The sequence below is a fragment of the Stenella coeruleoalba genome, assembly GCF_951394435.1.
Source record: "Stenella coeruleoalba genome assembly, chromosome: 14".
Lineage (NCBI taxonomy): Eukaryota > Metazoa > Chordata > Mammalia > Artiodactyla > Delphinidae > Stenella > Stenella coeruleoalba.
The window spans coordinates 12,427,493-12,450,277 of record NC_137160.1 but is presented as its reverse complement, the minus strand read 5'-3'; the positions used below and the strand labels follow the sequence as shown (position 1 = coordinate 12,450,277).

General features: G+C 43.3%; 2 protein-coding genes across 2 annotated transcripts in view; one reads left to right on the top strand and one right to left on the bottom strand.

Annotated features, from left to right (window-relative positions):
* LOC307196769 (serpin B3-like) overlaps positions 1 to 5,019 on the bottom strand; it is a 106,579-nt gene extending 101,560 nt beyond the window's left edge. Inside the window, exon 1 of the mRNA XM_079942086.1 lies at positions 4,742 to 5,019. The gene's annotated coding sequence lies outside the window, so the exon portion shown is untranslated. The remainder of the gene's footprint in view (positions 1 to 4,741) is intronic.
* A 913-nt stretch (positions 5,020 to 5,932) lies between these two features.
* LOC307196770 (serpin B8-like) lies at positions 5,933 to 22,504 on the top strand. Its single transcript, XM_079942090.1, is given in 9 exon segments — positions 5,933 to 6,013; positions 11,223 to 11,400; positions 12,672 to 12,809; positions 15,011 to 15,128; positions 17,099 to 17,241; positions 19,232 to 19,286; positions 19,289 to 19,306; positions 19,309 to 19,379; positions 20,982 to 22,504. Coding segments are annotated over 8 exon segments (1,116 nt in total). The 5' UTR covers positions 5,933 to 6,013; positions 11,223 to 11,232; the 3' UTR covers positions 21,387 to 22,504.
* The last annotated feature ends 281 nt before the right edge of the window (positions 22,505 to 22,785 follow it).

The following is a 22,785-nucleotide window of genomic DNA, read 5'->3' as shown; positions in this document are numbered from 1 at the left end:
TACTAACAGCCATAAAAGGGGAAATCGACAGTAACACATTCATAGTAGGGGACTTTAACACCCCACTTTTACCAATGGACAGATCATCCAAAATGAAAATAAATAAGGAAACATAAGCTTTAAATGATACATTAAATAAGACGGACTTAATTGATATTTATAGGACATTCCATCCAAAAACAACAGAATACACATTCTTCTCAAGTGCTCATGGAACAGTCTCCAGGATAGATCATATCTTGGGTCACAAATCAAGCCTTGGTAAATTTAAGAAAATTGAAATTGTATCAAGTATCTTTTCCGACCAAAACACTATGAGACTAGATATCAATTACAGGAAAAGATCTGTAAAAACTACAAACACATGGAGGCTAAACAACACACTAATTAATAACGAAGTGATCACTGAAGAAATCAAAGAGGTAATCAAAAAATACCTAGAAACAAATGACAATGGAGACACGACAACCCAAAATCTATGGGATGCAGCAAAAGCAGTTCTAAGAGGGAAGTTTATAGCAATACAATCCTACCTTAACAAACAGGAAACATCTCAAATAAACAACCTAACCTTACACCTAAAGCAATTAGAGGAAGAAAAAAAAACCCCAAAGTTAGCAGAAGGAAAGAAATCATAAAGATCAGATGAGAAATAAATGAAAAAGAAATGAAGGAAACGATAGCAAAAATCAATAAGACTAAAAGCTGATTCTTTGAGAGATAAACAAAACTGATAAACCATTAGCCAGCTCATCAAGAAAAAAAGGGAGAAGACTCAATAGAATTAGAAATGAAAAAGAAGTAACAACTGACACTGCAGAAATAAAAAAAGATTATGAAAGATTACTACAAGCAACTCTATGCCAATAAAATGGACAACCTGGAAGAAATGGACAAATTCTTAGATATGCACAACCTGCCAAGACTGAATCAGGAAGAAATAGAAAATATGAACAGACCAATCACAAGCACTGAAATTGAAACTGTGATTAAAAATCTTCCAACAAACAAAAGCCCAGGACCAGATGGCTTCACAGGCGAATTCTATCAGACATTTAGAGAAGAGCTAACACCTATCCTTCTAAAACTCTTCCAAAATATAGCAGAGGGAGGAACACTCCCAAACTCATTCTATGAGGCCACCATCACCCTGATACCAAAACCAGACAAGGATGTCACAAAGAAAGAAAACTACAGGCCAATATCACTGATGAACATAGATGCAAAAATCCTCAACAAAATACTAGCAAACAGAATGCAACAGCACATTAAACGGATCATACACCATGATCAAGTGGGGTTTATTCCAGGAATGCAAGGATTCTTCAATATACGCAAATCAATCAACGTGATACACCATATTAACAAATTGAAGGAGAAAAGCCATATGATCATCTCAATAGATGCAGAGAAAGCTTTTGACAAAATTCAACACCCATTTATGATAAAAACCTTGAAGAAAGTAGGCATAGAGGGAACTTTCCTCAATATAATAAAGGCCATATATGACAAACCCACTGCTAACATCGTCCTCAATGGTGAAAAACTGAAAGCATTTCCACTAAGATCAGGAACAAGACAAGGTTGCCCACTCTCACCACTCTTATTCAACATAGTTTTGGAAGTTTTAGCCACAGCAATCAGAGAAGAAAAGGAAATAAAAGGAATCCAAATCGGAAAAGAAGAAGTAAAGCTGTCACTGTTTGCAGATGACATGATACTATACATAGACAATCCTAAAGATGCTACCAGAAAACTACTAGAGCTAATCAATGAATCTGGTAAAGTAGCAGGATACAAAATTAATGCACAGAAATCTCTGGCATTCCTATACACTAATGATGAAAAATCTGAAAGTGAAATGAAGGAAACACTCCCATTTACCATTGCAACAAAAAGAATAAAATATCTAGGAATAAACCTACCTAAGGAGACAAAAGACCTGTATGCAGAAAATTATAAGACACTGATGAAAGAAATTAAAGATGATACAAATAGATGGAGAGATATACCATGTTCTTGGATTGGAAGAATCAACATTGTGAAAATGACTCTACTACCCAAGGCAATCTACAGATTCAATGTAATCCCTATCAAACTACCTCTGGCATTTTTCACAGAACTAGAACAAAAAATTTCACAATTTGTATGGAAACACAAAAGACCCCGAATAGCCAAAGCAATATTGAGAATGAAAAACGGAGCTGGAGGAATCAGGCTCCCTGACTTCAGACTATACTACAAAGCTACAGTAATCAAGACAGTATGGTACTGGCACAAAAACAGAAATATAGATCAATGGAACAGGATAGAAGGCCCAGAGATAAACCCACGCACTTATGGTCACCTTATCTTTGATAAAGGAGGCAGGAATGTACAATGGAGAAAGGACAGCCTCTTCAATAAGTGGTGCTGGGAAAACTGGACAGGTACATGTAAAAGTATGAGATTAGATCACTCCCTAACACCATACACAAAAATAGGCTCAAAATGGAATAAAGACCTAAATGTAAGGCCAGAAACTATCAAACTCTTAGAGGAAAACATAGGCAGAACACTCTGTGACATAAATCACAGCAAGATCCTTTTTGACCCACCTCCTAGAGAAATGGAAATAAAAACAAAAATAAACAAATGGGACCTAATGAAACTTCAATGCTTTTGAACAGCAAAGGAAACCATAAACAGGACCAAAAGACAACCCTCAGAATGGGAGAAGATATTTGCAAATGAAGCAACTGACAAAGGATTAATCTCCAAAATATACAAGCAGCTCATGCAGCTAAATAACAAAAAAACAAACAACCCAATCCAGAAATGGGCAGAAGACATAAATAGACATTTCTCCAAAGAAGATATACAGACTGCCAACAAACACATGAAAGAATGCTCAACATCACTAATCATTAGAGAAACGCAAGTCAAAACTACAATGAGATATCATCTCACACCAGTCAGAATGGCCATCATCAAAAAATCTAGAAACAATAAATGCTGGAGAGGGTGTGGAGAAAAGGGAATCCTCTTGCACTGTTGGTGGGAATGTAAATTGATACAGCCGCTGTTGGAGAACATTATGGAGGTTCTTTAAAAAACTACAAATAGAACTACCATATGACCCAGCAATCCCACTACTGGGCATATACCCTGAGAAAACCATAAGTCAAAAAGTGTCATGTACCAAAATGTTCATTGCAGCTCTATTTACAATAGCCAGGAGATGGAAACAACCTAAATGTCCATCATCAGATGAATGGATAAAGATGTGGCACATATATACAATGGAATATTACTCGGCCATAAAAAGAAACGAAATTGAGCTATTTGTAATGAGGTGGGTAGACCTAGAGTCTGTCATACAGAGTGAAGTAAGTCAGAAAGAGAAAGACAAATACTGTATGCTAACACATATATATGGAATTTAAGAAAAAAAAAGTCATGAAGAACCTAGGGGTAAGACAGGAATAAAGACACAGACCTACTAGAGAATGGACTTGAGGATATGGGGAGGCGGAAGGGCAAGCTGTGACAAAGCGAGAGAGAGGCATGGACATATATACACGACCAAACGTAAGGCAGATAGCTAGTGGGAAGCAGCCGCATAGCACAGGGAGATCAGCTTGGTGCTTTGTGACCGCCTGGAGGGGTGGGATAGGGAGGGTAGGAGGGAGGGAGACACAAGAGGGAAGAGATATGGGAACATATGTGTATGTATAACTGATTCACTTTGTTATAAAGCAGAAACTAACACACCATTGTAAAGCAATTATACTCCAGTAAAGATGTAAAAAAAAATAATAATCACAGTCTGTTAATCTCCTTTGTTGCCAGGAAAAACAAAACTATCAAAAAAAACTTGACTGTGAATGGAAGGATGGAAAAGCAGGGCAGCAGCTACAGAGTATAGAAGTAAGGAAGTTGTGGGGCGTTGTGTTTATTTGTTTGTGTTAATATGGGAGAGCCTGAGTATCTTTATGAGATAAGAAGACTCCAAAGAAGTAAAAGAGATAAAGTTACAGGAGATGACTAATGGAACCATGTCCTAGAGAAGAAAGAAGTCTACTTTCCTTGAAACAGAAGGGGTAGAGATATGGTAGGCCCCATGAAGGGGACCACGGGCCACCCCTCCATTACTGGGAGTAAAGAGGAAAGATATTCCCTTTGCCACTATCTGTCAGAGACCAGGAGAACTAATCCCTATATGATCTTTATCCCATTCATGTTTAGTTAATGATGTGTCAGGGCTGTGGTTCCTTTAAGCTTTTCCAGAGTAGGAACTCTCTGACCCAGTGTAAACCTGAGATGGCAAGGATACTCGTCAGAATTGTTCTGTGATGCTCTAGACTGGAGGGTCTCCATTTATCTCTGACTCCTAATTAGCCTTCTCAGTTCCCCTCTAGAAGCTGAACTGCACAGACTTTTGGGTCAGGGATAGTTACTTGGATTTGAACTTCAACTTGGCTCTTTGAACCTGTGCACAGGCACTAGACCCACTGTTTCATAATGCAGAGGCTTGAGAGTTGCGTCCTCATGTGTCTGCCCTGGGCAAGGTATTGCAAAGGATGCATGCTACCAGATGGTATTACTGTGATTAAAAACAACCACCTAGAACATTAAAAAGTAGAACTTTTACAATATTTTTTAATAAGCAATGTAGCAACCATCGATAGCTTTTGAAAAACAATGAGGCTTGCTTATTATTTCATACCAAAGTACTTTAAAAAAGAGGTTAATTACTTACATATTTTTTTTAAAGTCTGGTGCTCCAAATGTGGTGAACTTTTCTGTGATCCTAAGTGGCTAATTAGTAGTAGAAAATCTAGCATGTATTCTTCAAAATAAATAGTCGATTGCCTTTAGGTAAAGGTACATCTTACCTATGAATGAGAAATCAACTGCTTTTGAAAGAGTGTAGACTGATTATTTTGAGATCATCTATATGGATATTTTCCATTATATGATTTTATTGCTAAAAAGATATTAACAATTTCATATTTGGGCACTTAAAAACTTGGAAACATAATTTTCTAAACTTCATTAAAATCTTAGAAAGAGAAAAGATTTGGTGGGCTTCAAACTGTCAAAAATATTTAAAATATGATAGTTTAAAAATTTTGGTTTGCAAGAACAAATGATTTTCAAGAGGATAAAGAGATTTTTACCAGTTAGATTTTAACCAGAAATCTTTGCATAATTAGTATGTGGATGAAAATCAAATGTCAGTGTTTAGTAAGTACAACTAATAATGGCTTTATTCCATTTTTAAATCAACCCATTTCCTGAGAAGCCTTTTCTTATGATAGCTATCAATCCAAGTTTAGAAATAAACTGAACTTAAACCAGGTCTTCAAATTACTGTATTTCAAAGCTTTAAACTAAGATTAAAACAGGCAAACATATATTCAATTACATTGATCTCATTAAATTTTAAAATAATTTTGGTAAGCACAAAAATGTACTTCTAATAAAAGTGTTTTTCTTATCTTAAAATTTTTTGTTTACGTGTTTTATAGCGTGCATAATATATTAGTATTTAGCATAAAGTACATGTAAATTCGATAGTGGAGACGCATGCTTAAAAATTGTTTTGATGGGACGTCCTACCAAAACAGTTTGGAAACCACTGGCTTTAGGAAGATTTAACCTCTGGTTTTGCTTTTAATTTTCAAAGCGGAGTTCCGATTCTGAAGCTGCTCTTGCATACACGCGTACTAACCCAGGAAAACAAACCAATGCCCCAACTGGCTAAGTCTTCCCCAAACACCCTCAGGGGACGGGTTACTTGCCTCCCCCGCCACGCCGTCTGCTCTCAGGCCGCGGCAGGAGGGTGCGCGCGAGCCTGAGCCTCCGACCGGAAGTCCAGCCTGGGAGTGCGGAGTCAGAGATTGCACAGGGCAGCGCTATCTGCCGGCGCTCTGAGTCACCGCCGGAAGCCGGCCCGAAGGCAAAGCGGACGTGAAGCATCCACCAAGCTGGAATAGCAGCGGCCGCAGCAACAGCTGGAATCTCCCAGGTACCAGGGCTGGGAGGGCTCCCGAGCCCTCAGGTTCCCACGGCGGCCGCCTGTAGCCTAGAGTTCCTGCGGAGGGAGGAAGGGGGCGAGGAGGCGAGGAAGGGAGGCCAGAGGCAGACGCAGGGGTTGGGAAAGGAGGAGGAGAGGACTAGGGGAACGACGGCAGGAGGTATCCGGGCAGGAGAGCTGCGGGGCTGGGGTCGCCCTGGCCCCCGCCGTACCCTGGGCCCCCGGCCCGCTTGGTCTGGGGCTCGAAAGTGAGTCTCCAAGGACCGGGCTCCGAGACCCGAGCGCAGGTGCGCGGTGCGCAGACCCGCCCTGGGTCAGAGGGTGGTCTCCGGAGTGGAAGGGCCGAGCGGCCTGCTGCCGCCGCTGCGCTGCGATTTGCTGGCAGTGAGGGCGTGGCCGGGAACCCGAGCCTGGGCGGCGGTTCCCGGAGATGGATGGGCGGGAACTTTGGAGAGAGTGAGTGGGAGGACCGCAGGGTCAGCAGGAAGACTGTGGCGCCCACTGCCTCCTCGCCCGGAGTTTGCATGGAGCCTTGGGCAAGTTCGCAGAGGTGCTGGGTCAATGCCACCTACAGCACAAGTCCCTGTCCTCTCTGCGATCCAGCTTATTGCGCGTACCTCCCCTCCCCTCCCCTCCTCTTGTTCTCCACTTCCTCCAACTTCTCATTCTTCTTTTTCTTCTTCTCCCTCCCTCCTTCCCTCCCCTCCCCTCCCCTCCCTCCCTACCCTCCCCTCCCTCCCAGTCACCCAGCCTGACAGTTCCATCTTCTAGTCTTTAGTGCAGAAATTTCCGGCAGGGTCCACAGCCTTTTTACCCACCAAATGGTGAGACGCAATATTTTTCTAAAACTTAGGTATAGCATTTGTTTGAAAACCGTTCCTGGCTTTCCAGACCATAGCTCAAGTCCAAACCTTTAAACCTGGCGTGAGGGGCCCCTCCTGCCTCACGCATCAGTTCTCTCACAGGAGACACACCCACCCAGGGCCCTGGGTCCCCGCACAAACCATGGCCTTCCTCTACGTTCTTTGTACCTGCCTATCCCGCAGCCACAGCCCTAACATTCACCTCCCTCTTTCACCACCTTCAGGAGCTCCTGCCCAGTCCTGTTTCCCTTCTCCTGAACTCCTAAAGAGAATTCATTCTGCTTTACTGTGGGCTTCCTTAGCACTTTGTCGGTTTTCTTGGTACGGAGTGCACAGCCAGCTTGAAACCATGCATTCATGCATGTGTATCTCCCCAAGGGTGGGAGCTCCCAGTCAGGAATTATGGCATTTGTTTTTTATTTTTTTTCTTCAAAATCATATAAGGACAATTGGACATAAGTGCTCTTTGAACAGATTCACTTTGGGATGTGAGTATGGGATGGGGGAGTGGAGCAGGGAGATGACAGGCATTCAAGGCCCCCAGGAGAGAATGATGCTGAGTACAGTCAGCCCTCCCCTCTATCACTGGTTCTGCACTTGCACATTCAACCAAAAGCAGATGGAAAGTATTCGAAAAAAATTCTAGAAAGTTCCAAAAGGAAAACTTGAATTTGCGCCCTCTGGCAACTATTTACGTAGCATTTACATTGTATTAGGGATTGTAAGTAATTAGAGCTGATTTAAAGTATACAAGAGGATGTGTGTAGGTTATGAGCAAATACTATACCATTTTATATAAGGGACTTAAGCATCCTTGGATTTTGGTATCCACGGGGGTCCTGAAACCAATCCCCCATGGATACCGAGGGACAACTACTTGGAAGAGAAAGCTTGCTTTTGTGGCTGAATCTGTCAGTTTTTTCTGAGACCTGAGTACAGTATTTAATTGTTCTGACTTTGTTCACCTGTGAAAGGAAAACGAGTTTAATGCCAATCCATTTTACTAGCTGGAAATAAAATCTTTTCACTGGTGTGAGCTGGGGCACATCTGAGAGGTGCACTGGTGTGTGTGTGTGACGGTGTGTCAGTGCTGGGGGTGAGATGCTGATGGGAAGTACTCTGCTGCTGACCAGCACCTGGATGTTGAAAAGGAATGGAGGTGAGGAAATGAGATGAAGAAAGAGGCAATATGGAAGAAACCAGAAATAGACATTTACAATTAAGAGCAGTTACAATGTAAAGAGGAAATTGATGTGATATTCCAGTTCATTCCTTTGCCTTTTCAGATTGGACAACTACACACACACACACACACACACACACACACACTCACACACTCATCAGCCCAAGCTTATGTCTGCTTCACCTTGGTTCCTGTAAAACAAAGAACGTTGCCCGCCATCCAGTTCTACAAGGATCAAGTCATTAGCCATTGCAGTCACTGACCTACAGTGCATGCTGAAAGGAATTCAGGATGAAAAACAGGATGAGGCACTCTGTGCTTTGGGAAAACAGCCTCCTTAGAGAGAGGTATCGCAGGAAAAAATTTTAATGAACCCAGATGCTTGCACTTCTCCTACGTAGGAAAGCACTAAAATCACTAACTGAGGTATCTGGTCCTCGTGACTAGCAGTAACCCCTTACTGATATGTACGTCTGCCTGCGTGCATTCCCTAAGATCATGCTTCTCCCCCTACCTCCTCAGAGCTCTCTGAGAGGCTGGCTCCCAGCCTACAGTCCTCAGTAAGACCCCCGAATAAAACTTAGCTCACGACTTAATCTCACGTTGTGCATTTTTTATTTCAGTCCACAGGTCAAAACTCTTATGCTCATGTAAGATCAAATCCAAATTTATTCCTGTCTTTCATCTCCAGTTTACCTAATTCTTTCCTTCTTTGAGTCTCTTTGGTGCCACCTTCTGGTAGGCGCAGTGCTATCAAGTTTGAATAGCCCTCCTGGCTCCTAGGTTTTTATTTTCCGAAACATCCTCAAGTGTAAGGTGAGGAAATGTGGGGTGAGAAGTGGCCTGGAGGCAGGCTAAGGCTTGCTCTGCGGTGGGACTTGCCCACTGCAGACACATCAGCCTTGCAGCCCTCGGGTTCAAGCCCTGCAGCTGACGGCTCTGGAGGGACTTACTAAAGTGAGGGCAGTGAGGAACTTAACACTGTGTCCTCTATTAAATGACCTGTTAAGTATAGAGCACTGTTTTCAAATTGTGCCATTGTTGTATTTTCTTGGTTGACTTTTTTTTTTTTCTGGTACGCGGGCCTCTTACCGCTGCGGCCTCTCCCGCTGCGGAGCACAGGCTCCGGACGCGCAGGCTCAGTGGCCATGGCTCACGGGCCCAGCCGCTCCGCGGCATGTGGGATCCTCCCGGACCAGGGCACGAACCCGCGTTCCCTGCATCGGCAGGCGGACTCCCAACCACTGCGCCACCAGGGAAGCCCCTGGTTGACGTTTTAATACATTTTTTTCAAACTTTAAAGAATGTGCACTGGTTTGGGCTGTTGTTTTATATTTAGAGTGTGAACTTCACACCGTTTCTTTTTTTTTTTTTTTCCCCACCACCCTTTTTTTTTCTTTTAAACCAGAGACATCTCCTCTTGAAAAAAATATCTTAGAAGGAAGCTTCAAAGGAACCATTCAACAGTGAAGAGGCTCCGGTTAAAACAGTTGTGTTCCCCACCCACTTTCCCCTCCTGCCCTTGAGGCCCAGAAGACCCACCCCCTCCAAGTCGAAATGAAATATACTTTCAAGACTGCTGCAGGAGGCCCTTCTAGTCCACTGGGGAACTGAAAGAAGAAGGACCAGGGAATGGCCCATCTGTTTATAAAAATGAGCGCATGCATGATGACCCTTATCTCTAGGTGGAGTTTCCAGTACTTTTCTTGTTTGCTAATTTTCCAAATTGGAACATATTTTTCTTGTGTAGCTTTACAATTTTTGAGTTACAAATATACATACCAATTGAAAAAAAGATAGCATAATAGAAAAAATAGCTTATAGCATCATGGGATTATGGGTGACGATTTGTCCTTTTATGTTCCAAAATGTCTTCAACTGTAACAGCAGAGAGATTCAGGGAAAACAAGATGAGCTGATGAACTTTAGTAATTTACTGACTAGCAGCCCAGGTTTCTAGAAGGTTTAATAGAAATAAATGCAACATTTATAAAATTTTTCTAAAAGTATAAAAATTAATACGCTGCAAAAGCTTTTCACAACTTGCAGCAAGGTGCCTGCTGCGATTGTGCTCCCACCATCCCACGGAGACGATCTTCCTTGACAATTACATTTTAAAGGGATGGCTGCTAGGGACTTGAGAAGGATTGTCTTGGGCTGTAAAATAGGAAAGAGGCTTTTCAAAATGTTTACCTCTCAAAGGAGCAGAGGAAGAAATTATGATGACAAATTGCCTAAAGTAAGTGCTCTAAGGAAAGAGAGGTCAGGCACCAGAGGCAGGAAGAAGCTTGTCTAAAGTTTAGTCAAGCTGGGGGGGAAAGTGAAGCCTGGATCCAGAATTAGTGCCTGATTCAAAGTGTGCGTCTGATGACTGGAGATTTGGGCTTCATGTTCTACCTCCGTGCCCAGGGGCTCCCTTTACAGCTCCCAGACCAGTTTCAACAGCTCCAGTGGAAAATGGTGTATTGTTTTCGAGTCCTTCTGATTTAAAGTAAATTTCGTGTCTTCCCAGGAGCCCACATTTTAGGGCAGACCATCCCAGAAAAACCCTCCAAAATCTGTTGAAATCCATCCGGCTGTTTTCATGTGACATCGTGACAGAAATGTCATTTTTATTTATAGTATATTATAATTCATAGAACATTGCTTATAAATTACGCCAGAGACAGCAAACTGAAGAACTATTAGTCATAGGGGGATATATCTTACAGTTCTGGAGGTCAGAAGTCCGTAAGATATTGGCAGAGCTACATTGTAAGTCTGGAGGCTCTAGGGCAGAGTCCGTTCCCTTGCCTTTTGCAGCTCCCAGAGGCTGCCTGCGTTCTGTGTCTCCACACCGTCCTGACCTTTGCGTCCATCCTCACTTCTCCTTCTCTGGCTCTGACCCTCCTGCCTTCCTCTTATAAGAAGCCTGTGATTACACTGAACCCACCTGATGATGCAGGTGACTCCATCTCAAGGTCCTTAGTTCAGTCACATGTAAGATAACATCGCCACAGGTTTTGGAGATTCAACATGGATGTCTGGGGATGCAGTTATTCTGCTGCCCATACCCAGTGTCCACAGACAGGGCTGGAGGTGTGACTAGTGACTAGTGCGCAGTGGCGAGTGGAGGGCATGGCTAACGTGCTTCTGTGTTGTGCTTTGGGTACAGACCTTCACTGATGGATGATCTCTGTGAAGCAAATGGCACTTTTGCCATCAACTTATTAAAACTGCTGGGTGAAAAGGACAGCCTGCGAAACGTGTTCTTCTCTCCCCTGAGCCTCTCCTCTGCCCTGACCATGGTCTTAATGGGGGCCAAAGGAAACACTGCGGCGCAGATGTCCCAGGTATGCGTGCCCACCACAAAGGAAGACCAAGGGCGGGCTTCCTCTGTGCTTTCATAGAGCTGGTCTGTTCATCCTTCACTCCAGCTGATGGTAGCCAGTGAGGCTGGGAGGTGGGAGGGGCACCGTGGTGAGGGAGAGAAAGCAGACATGGGTGGAAAGGTGAATTGTGTAAGACGGAATCTCCTGCTAGTTTTCGTGGGAGAAATCAAGTCACTACGTTATTTTCTGCATCTTTGATAAGAAAGGTGAACTAAAATTCTGTTCCACAAAAAGGCCAAGAATTTCCACTTTGTTCTATTTTAAACTTTTGCTAACATTGTATTTCAAATTGAAATGCAACTGTGTAAATGAACCTTTTTGTTAAATCGGTTGTTTCTAGTGTACAATTATGCATAAGTGGAAGACGAATGCAACACAAATGAGGACTTACATCTTCTGGAGTTTTTTAGAGGGAATATATTATCTGATTGATCTGAAATGGGTTATATGTGCGCTTAGCTACCAATGAAGTAGTGGATATTACTTTAGGAAAGTGGACCTTGCCCTATCTGTGTCTTAGTTTCTTTGACTGTCTGGTGAATGTATCCGAGAAAACTGTCATATACACATGTTCCCACTAATAGCGGGGTGCGCAGACACCCCCCAGAAGCGTGTCCACGGCCACAGTTGAATCCCTGGTGGCTCTTTCTTCCAGCTCCCTGGAGGAATGAGGCTTTGGACTGGGGTTGTTGGGAGATAAGGGAACAGCCTTGATTCTCACTCTGACCTGACATTTAAGTCACAGTCTGGTCTGGAGAACTTCTGTGGAATTGCTAATGAAACATTTCTGCTCATCTTGTCTTCTGTGGGTCATTCCCGCTACCTGTTTGTTCTGTTCTGTCTCCCTCCTGAGTTATTACGTGCTGTCTTCCTGGCATAGATAAATCTGCTAGAGCAGGGCTTTCCACCTGGGGGCGATTTTTCCTCCCTGGAACAGCTGACAAAGTCTGGACAGAGTTGGTGGTCATAACCAAGAGGTGCTACTGACATCTAGTGAGCAGAGGCCAAAAATGCAGCTAAATATCCTAGGATGTGCAGGATAGCCTCCCAACAAAGTATGTGGCCCCAAAAGTCTGTACTGCCAGGTTGAGGAACCCTGTGCTAGACGGTTAAACAAAACTCATTTTAAAATAGGATTCGCGGTGATTTTCAGTGTAGAAATTTGTTTGGAAATAGCTCTTTGGGGGAGAAATGGCATGTCAAAAGTTGCCGTTCTCGTCTTCTATTACCAGGCACTTTGTTTGAACAAAGGTGGAGATATTCACCAAGGATTCCAGTCACTTCTCATGGAATTGAACAAATCTGGCCCTCAGTACTTGCTCAGAACTGCGAACAGACTCTTTGGGGAAAAGACATGCGATTTCCTGCCAGTAAGTATTGCTCGCACACTGATGAAAAAGAAATTGAAAATAATACAGAAACTACAGAAGAGCAGAGATAAAGTGTAGCTCTGCTGCCTTAAAAATGTGCTTTGGGCTTCCCTGGTGGCGCAGTGGTTGAGAGTCCGCTTGCCGATGCAGGGGACGCGGGTTCGTGCCCCGGTCCGGAAAGATCCCACGTGCCGCGGAGCGGCTGCGCCCGTGAGCCATGGCCGCTGAGCCTGCGCGTCCGGAGCCTGTTGCTCCGCAACGGGAGAGGCCACAACGGTGAGAGGCCCGCGTACCGCAAAAAAAAAATGTGCTTAGAATTATATTTTGTAATTGTAATTTTGAATTTTATGATTCCTTCTGAATTGTGTCCTTTGAAAAAGTATTGTCTCTGATATATCTTCCCAGATATCAATTTCAATTTGTCCATCTTCCTGCACCCAGATCTGCCTCTCCCCCTCGATCCCCTTCTCAGTGACCACATCACTCTCGCCATCCCCTGATCTCATCTCTGATTGTTGGGCTGTTTCTGTGGAGCTGGCCTCGCAAAGTCTCTTAAATTTGTCCCGTCTTCTGAATCACCACCGCCATTGCCTGGGTCCAGACTCTCACATCTTCTACACTGTTACTTTAATTGTTTCCTAATGGATCTCTCCAAATTCAGCCTAGTCTTTTCACACTACTGACAGAATAATCTTTCTAAAATTAAAATCTGTTCATAAAAAATAAGGTTTTGAACCTGGGTAGTTCCTATTTACTTCAACATATAATTCCAAAGCTCCCTAGTCCAGTAAAAGCCTGCCATTGTTCAATAAGTGAAGTCCAAAAAATTATGCCACATAATATGCAGAGTGATGCTATCTTAAGATTAATGAATGATCAGGACAAGTCTGGCCATCTTATTGGCCAGCAGTTCCAAGGGTTATTTTGTTAGACTCAGATACAATCGTGTTCTAGCTGCTGTTGGGTGCTACCCTGTGGAGGTTGCCTGCTCTGGGCTTAAATATTATTGGAGATGATTCTGGATCCCTCAGCCAGTTAGGTTTTCTAGGATGAGCACTCGTGATTCCAGGAATCTCCTGGTTAATTGATATTCATTTTTGAATATCAGACTGACCTTGGAATACTGTAATTGGGGAATACTGGGGACACAGGGAACCATTCTCCACTTCTCTTGGTTGCTTGGGTCCTTCTTCTCTCTACATCTTCTTTCTTCTATAGAAGCTAAAATGTTTGAGAACAGGAGATGGGCGGAGGATGGGAGCCCATTGCCAGGCACGTTATATCAGAAAACAAGTTTTCATGAGGTGAGTTATCCTTGGGTTTTAATGTATTGCATATAACAACCTTCTTGATTTTATCCCAACTTACATTCCATGGCTCATCCCTTGTCACTGTTTTCCCTAATACCCTACACGCACACACACACACACACACACACACACACACACACACACACACACACACACACAGAACCTGTAAGATTTGTTGATAATCTAGTTCTACTGTGGAGCCTCCCAATCATTCCCTAAGGATATTTCAGACACTGTGGTTGGTGCTGATGATACAAAAATGAGTGAAACAGGGTTAGACCACCTAGTAGGGGAGACAAAATCAAACAGAAAGTCAATATGGAGTTTAAGCGTTTGACAGGAATGTTCACGGGCTGTTTTGTGCATGGCTGCCGCCGTCTGTATTCTCAAAACATATTGTAGGGGCTTCCCTGGTGGCGCAGTGGCTGAGAGTCCACCTGCCGATGCAGGGGACACGGGTTCGGGCCCCGGTCCGGGAAGATCCCACATGCCGCGGAGCGGCTGGGCCCGTGAGCCATGGCCGCTGAGCCTGCGCATCCGGAGCCTGCGCTCCGCAACGCGAGAGGCCACAGCAGTGAGAGGCCCACGTACTGCAAAAAAAATAAATAAATAAAATTGTAGTTATCCTGTGTATATGTTTCTCCCTCAGCAGACTGTGAGCCACCTCAGGTCCAAGGTCATGTCTTCACCCTGGTGTCCAGCACCTGGCACTGTACCAGGCACAAAGCCAGCAGTCTATACATTTTGATTAATTGCATAAATGAGTCTTAAAGTACAGGGTGCCCTGTGCAAGCACTTGTGCTAGAAACACGTTAAGAAAGAAATGTTTTCACACTTTTAGGAAACTTTGACAAGTGGAATGTGGCCAAACTAGGTATTTTGCATTTGTAGGCTTTTAAGGAATCCTGCCAGAAGTTCTATCAGGCAGACCTGGAGGAACTGAACTTTTCTAAAGACACTGAAGAATGCAGGAAACACGTAAATGACTGGGTGACAGAGAAGACTGAAGGTGAGAGATTTTCATTTCAGGAGATGTGGTGTTATGAGGGACACAGAGCTGAGATTGCCGGATGTGACCTCCACGGGTGGCCACTGTGACCCTAACCTGGGATGTGACCTCCACGGGTGGCCACTGTGACCCTGTAACCTGGGATGTGACCTCCACGGGTGGCCACTGTGACCCTGTAACCTGGGATGTGACCTCCACGGGTGGCCACTGTGACCCTGTAACCTGGGATGTGACCTCCACGGGTGGCCGCTGAGACCCTGTAACCTGGGATGTGACCTCCACGGGTGGCCACTGTGACCCTGTAACCTGGGATGTGACCTCCACGGGTGGCCACTGTGACCCTGTAACCAGTGGCCTATTTATGTGTGTTTGCTGGGCTTTCAGGCCATTGATGCAATTCTGATATTTTTCTTGGGCTTACAAAGTGGTGATTTCTGAAAAATGCTTAAACCTAATGTTAGTCTCTCAGATGCCCTCCCCTCTGGAAGGTAATGGAACATCCCCGAAAAATGCTTCCTCTTTGGTTGCCCCATTTAACTTCTACCTGCGAGGACACTGCCGTGCTCTAAGGGCAGGACATTCCATTTAGGTTATAGCTGAGGTGGGACAACGTTTCATGTCACCTCCCAGTGGTGATGTGAGCCGCTCTAGTTTCATCCACAGCCCTCTCCTGCCCTCTGAACTTGGCTGTGGCTAAGTTTGCTTTTCTGAATTTGCTCCAGATTCTGGAAGTGCAGCTACTGTGGAGCATACAGGGTGCCCTGTCCAGACACATTCTGTCTCAGCAGAAACATTTCTGCCAGTTCTCAATTAGAGTGCAGAGAAAAAGGACGTGCTTTTCAGAACTCTAAGTACTCAGCACGTAATTTAGAGACGTCAGCAGGCGGGGAGGTTACGTCACTCGTTTGTTCACATGCCCACCTGGCACTCATTATTCCATCCGTTCCATCTTTTGGCGCATCCACTGCGCGTCAGGCAGCCACAATACCCGTGATCACGCAGGCAGCCAACGACCATCGGAAGGGAAGAGCCTTTCACGTTGATATTTTCATACGTCACGTGTGTAGTGGTCTCTGGCTCTCCAGTTGACCTAGCAGCACTGAGTCACCTAGGGAAGCCAGAAGCTTCTCCACACCTCACCCTCCCTCCACCACCCACTTCCCCCTCCACGGCTGCTCACACCCTTCCTTCCAACAGGTTGACCACCCAAGATTTCCCGGAATAGCAGAGCTGGAGGGGGGGTTGGGGATCACCTTGTCTCCGCTCTCATTGGACAACTTAATTTGGGCCCCTTTATTGCATCCCCCTAATTCTTTTGCCCCATTCCCTCCCTCCAGGAAGCTGCCTTCTCCCATTTACAGATCTGTATCCCCATCCTTTGGAAGCCTCTTCTCACCTAAATGAGACTTGAAGGTGGGCACAGAGCAACGATTCTTAATCAGAATCAACCTCTAGGGGATATCTGGCCATAACTGAAGACATTTTCAGTTGTCATAGTTGGGGGAAGTGATACTGGCTAAACATCCTAAACACATAGGACCATCCCCCAAACAAAGAATTATGTGGCCTAAAATGCCAGTAGTGGCGTGGCTGAGAAATGATGGTGCCAAGGTCGAGAAGCTTACAGTTGGAATCGAGACTCTTGGGTTATTTTCTCAGCTCAACCACTTGGTCGCCTATGTGACCTTGGCAAAAAGTCAGGCAAATACTCTGAACCTGAATTTCTACATCTATAAATTGAGGGCAAAATGGTCGTTGACCTGCCTGCTTCAAGATTCTTGTTTAAGGACAAGCACTACGCTGTACGTGTGCACAGAATGAAACACCATCACCCCGGTTCCTCAGGCAGCCGGAACTACAGGATCCAGCCTTTCCTCCACCAAGCCTCGGCTTTCAGTGTCAAGAGAACTTTTGTAAAAGAATGTTTATTCTCCCCCAATAGCAATAACTTTCTCTCATACTCTTTACAGGAAAGATTTCAGAGATACTGGGGGCTGGGGCAATCGGTCCTCTGACCAAGCTGGTCCTTGTGAATGCAACCTATTTCAAAGGAAAGTGGAATGAGCAATTTGACAGAAAGCACACAAGGGGAATGACCTTTAAAACCAACAAGGTAGGGACATATTTTTGCAGATATACAGCTACTTTCTAAAGTAATACTCTGGGAAAGGTTGTGAGTGAATGGAAAAACATAATTTATTTCACACTTTCTTGATTCTTAATTTATTATTTCTGAAGGAATTTCATGCCCCCTATATATCTCTTATTGGAATGGGAAAGAGAAAAACGAAAATAATGGTTAGATCATTTTGTTTTTGGATCCTTGGTCAAATCGATCTTCTCTCTCTGGTCATGTTATTTGGATTGAAAGAAACTGTCTTCTAAGCCTTGGAATTATGTTTGTATTTTACTGTCACTGTTGTATTTAGACACTTTCTTGCAACAGTCAGTGACAACTGTGTCTATTTATTGCCTTAGAATTCATGGCTGTACAATTCCTAATACAAGAAAAAAAGTGTTAGCAAATGTTCAGGCCAGCTTTGTTTTTATTTATTCTTGGAACTTCTTAAGAAATAAAAATTATACATATTTAAGGTGTACAAAGTGAGGATTTGATAAACATATACATAGTGAAATGATTACCGCAGTCAAGCTAATTAAAATATCTTTCCCTCACATAGTTACCATATATTTTCTGTGATGACAGCACCTGAAATCTACCCTCTTAGCAAATTTCCAGTATTTGATACGGTATTATTAACTATAGCATCATGTTGTATATTTGATTTCTAGAATTACATGCCTAACTTTAAAAACACTTTTCTCCATTCACTTTTGAATATGATAACGGCTGGGGTCAGTAACTGTTAGCTTGGAATTTGACCTCCATCCGCTTGATAACAGTGTATTACACAAAAATTTATAAATCTAGAATATATTTGATGCAAGCTTTAAAAATGGTGGACCCTAGACATCTGATCAAGGTTCCCCCTTCAAGAAAAGCAAGGCCATAAAGCCAATTATATAATTGAGCAAGTTTTCAGAATAGAAGTATAACTCCCGGGGCTTCCCTGGTGGCGCAGTGGTTAAGAATCCGCCTGCCAATGCAGCGGACATGGGTTCGAGCCCTGGTCCAGGAAGATCCCACATGCCTCAGAGCAACGAAGCCCGTGAGCCACAACTACTGAGCCTGCGTGCCCAGAGCCCATGCTCCGCAACAAGAGAAGCCACCGCAACGAGAAGCCCGCGCACCACAACAAAGAGTAGTAGCCCCCGCTCGCCGCAACCAGAGAAAGCCCGCGCGCAGCAACGAAGACCCAACGCAGCCAAAAATAAATAAATAAATTGGGGAAAAAAAAAAGTATAACTCCCTCTGGCCTATATACCTTTTCCAACCAGATCTTTCTGCCTAAAGACCTGAATATTAGTTAAATTTCCCCTTAACTTGGAGAAATAATTTTATTTTTTTAGATATATATATATTTTTTTAATGAATTTATTTTTGGCTGTGTCGGGTCTTCGTTTCTGTGCGAGGGCTTTCTCTAGTTGTGGTGAGTGGGGCCACTCTTCATCGCGGTTCACGGGCCTCTCACTGTCGCAGCCTTCTCTTGTTGCAGAGCACAGGCTCCAGACGCGCAGGCTCAGTAGCTGTGGTGCGCGGGCTTAGTTGTTCCGCGGCATGTGGGATTTTCCCAGACCAGGGTTCGAACCCGTGTCCCCTGCATTGGCAGGCAGATTCTCAACCACTGCGCCACCAGGGAAGCCCGAGAAATAATCTTTTAATTAAAAGGTCCCTGGGAGTGCTTCTCTACCCATCTTCTCAAAAGAGAAAAAAAAACCACAATTTCTTCTGAGAATAATATAGTTTTGTGTCTCTCTATATTCATCAATTGATTCTCTCCTGCCTCATAATACTTGATCTGCTGGGGCAACAGAATGTTATACTCAACACTAATATGTAATAATGAAGACTTTACATCAATCAGCATAAGTGCATAGAAATAATAATTATATGTACCTAGGGATTCTGCGAATCAGACATATCTTTCAGTGCACTGCGCTCATTTTTCAGTAATTTGATTTTAATGTTGTATTCTTATTAGGAGAAGAAGACAGTGCAGATGATGTTTAAGCAAGCTGAATATAAAATGGGGTATGTGGAGAGGTGCACGCCCAGGTCCGGAGCTGCCCTGTGTGGACGGGGTGCTGAGTATGCTCACTTTACTGCCTGATGACAACACAGATCTCGCTGTGCTAAGCCCTTGGCAATGAGTCTGAGTGTCCATGGATCCAGGCTAAGCTCATTTTTAAAAGTCCATCCACCAGATAGCATTTGAGGAATTTCCAATTTAGGATTATTTTAAGGAGTGCTAAATGAACACCACTGCATGTCTCTGGGTGAACATGTGTATGCATTTCCTGTTGAGGGTACAACTAGGAGTGGAATTGCTGGTATTGACAAATTTTGATGAAGCTTAGAAGAGAGACTTCCAAAATTATAAGAACATTATTATTTATTTTGAAGGGAGGGTCTAGTTGAGAGCCCAATAATTACTGAACAAAAGGACAGGAAAAGGATAGAATCTGGGCCGTGTTCCTCAAACGTTAATGTGCATATTAACCTAATGGGATCTTGTTAAAATGCAGACTTTTATTTGGGGGGAGTTATGGCCTGAGATTTTGCATTTCTAACAAGATTCCAAGTGATGCAGATGCCGTTGGTCATAGACCAACTTGAGGAGCAAGCGTCTAAAGTACAGGTGAGGAATTTATCTCAGACACGAGGAAGACATCTTCCCGTGACGGAAAGTGGGGGTTCAGGATGGGGGAAAGTAACTTTGTAGGGTGGGAGGCACAAGAGTGATAGTATGCTCGTTATCTGGCTCTCTGGGGTGGAGGGGAAGCATTATGATATTTAGTGATTCCTGTGGTGTAAATACCCCCACCATGGCTGAAGTTAGGCTCCCGAGGGTTTAACAATTGACTCTCTCCGGAGATACAAGCCAGCTCCAGCCCACCGCCTGCACACCAGCACACCGCTGTGAGGCTAGGGCCTGCCTGATCTCCCTGGCTTCTCCATGGAATCAGGAAGGTCCTGGCATAAGCAAGGATGAGCTCTGTCACGGCGACTTGAGAAGAAAATTAGGAGAGTCTAGGAATAGAGCTGACATCCAAACCCAGCTGTCACGGGAGAGGAGAACTCACCTGGACTCCAGGTGGTGAAGGGAAGTGGGGACGCAAGTGGAAGCCCCCTCTTCCTCCTTTATTTCTTCCCTGTGGATAAACAGAATGAGTTCTGGGTCTTGTAGGTTTTGAAACTCCAGGGCAGGCAGAGGGCAAACAAGGATGCCAGAAGCAATCGTCCTGTGGAATTCCCCATTGCTGCTCTCCCCTCCCCAGAATCCACATCTTCCTTCCCGTTCAGATGATCCCTGATTTCCCCATTTTTCATCCATCAGAGTTCTGAGCCATGCTTTGTCTCCCTTTTGTCGAACAAGTTCTCAAACTCATGGTAAAGTGTTTCGCATGAATACAATCCATTGGTTATGAGAATTTTCTAAACTAAAAAAATGCTTGAAATGAATTTGCTACAGATAGTTAAAAATAAAACCCTATCTTTGTCTCAGGTGTTTTCTAACTGTTCTTGTGTCCATAAAACAAGGAAAATGCAAGAATTTGAGGGGAAATCCAGGTGTGTTTATAAGAGGAAATATCCCTTAGATTGTCTTGGACTAGATCTCACCATCTAACTGCAGGTCATGCGTGTGTGTGGAGGTGTTAATGCGTGGGGGGATGGGTGAGTACCAGGCTCTTGTCATCTAGCTTTTAAGATTTAACTCTTCATTATTTCAGGTGGAAAAGGCACTTACATATGGGAAGTTCAGAGCCTGGACAAATCCAGAAAAGTTGACTAAGGATAAAGTTCAAGTTTTTCTTCCCAGATTAAAGCTGGAGGAGAGTTATGACTTGGAGGCTTTTCTTCGAAGTTTAGGAATGACTGATGCTTTTGAGGAAGCCAAGGCCGACTTTTCTGGAATGTCAGCCAAGAAGAACGTGCCCATGTCCAAGGTCGTGCACAAGTGCTTTGTAGAGGTCAACGAGGAGGGCACGGAGGCAGCTGCGGCCACCGCGGTGGTTAGGAACTCCCGGTGCAGCAGAACTGAGCCAAGATTTTGTGCAGACCACCCTTTCCTTTTCTTCATCAGGCACCATGAAACCAACAGCATTTTGTTCTGCGGCAAGTTCTCTTCTCCATAAAGAGCTGCAGTCCTTGTACGTCACTCTGCCTACCCTGCCTTACTTCAAATTCCCTGTGACCAAATTGATGCGGTGGTTTGAATGCCAAAATAAAGTGTAATTATGATAACAGGACCCCCTCACAGAGTTGTTGAGAGGATTTAATAGGTTGATAAAGAGGTTAGAGCAATACCTGCTATAGTTGTACACAGTATCATTATTAGACAAGAGTCAATTGCATTTTTATGCATCTAAAATGCAATAGTTAGAAAATGTAATTAATTTTGCACTAAAAATATAATGTTCTTAGGAATGATAATTAACAAAAGATAAGCAAGACTGTTATGTTGAAAATTATAAAGTGCTATTGACAGTCATTAACGATGACCAAAATAAATGGACATATTTCATATCACGAATAGACCTTGAGTTAAAAAATTGTCAGTTCTCCCCCACTTGTCCTATTGATGTAATGTAATTCTAATCCAAATTCTAGCAATGCTTCTATGGAACCTGACAAGTTTATTTAAAAATTTATATGAATAAGCAAAAGGCCAAAATTTATAACACATTTCTAAAGAAAAAGATCAAGTTGCAGCGCTCTGCTCTACTAGATATTGAAGCTTGTCATAAAGCCCTGGTAATACAGTGTGGTGTTTACACAGGGATAGACAAACAGATTAATAGTACAGAAGAGCCCAGAAGCGTACTTATTCATATATGAAATGTGAAACAGAAAAGAATTGGTATTAGAGGTCAATAGGAAAATGACAGCCCAATACAGTATGCTGGGAAAAATTCCTTATTTAAAAGAAGAAAACAATTATTGAGATAGTAAACACTTAACGAGAAATGAAAATTTTATATGCTTTACAAGAAGATATAGCAGAATATTGTATGACTTTAGGGAAAGGAAGGATTGTTTTTTCTTTGGCCATGCTGCAAGGCTCGCAGGATCTTAGTTCCCCGACCAGGGATTGAACCCACGCCCTTGTCAGTGAAAGCACGGATTCCTAACCACTGGACTACCAGGGAATTCCCAAAGAAGGATTTCTTAATCAATATATAAAAAGCATAACAGTTAAGGTAAACAATGGACAAAATCAACTACATTAAAATACAGGTACTTTAAGTTTAAAATACACCATACAAATTATAAAAATATAAGCACAAACCAGGAGATGATAGTTTAACAAATTTAACCACTAAAGGATAAATCCTTTAGTGGTTAAATATTGCCATGAAAGAATCTGTAAGAAAATGGCAAACAATCCAGTAGAAAAATTGACATGAAATGGATACTTCACAGAAGAGGAAACAGAAAAGGTCAGTAAACACATGACAAGATGCTCAATCCCATTCATAAAAGAAAGCAAACTAAAATAGAAATGAGAGGTCAGAGGGGGATGTGACCATCAAG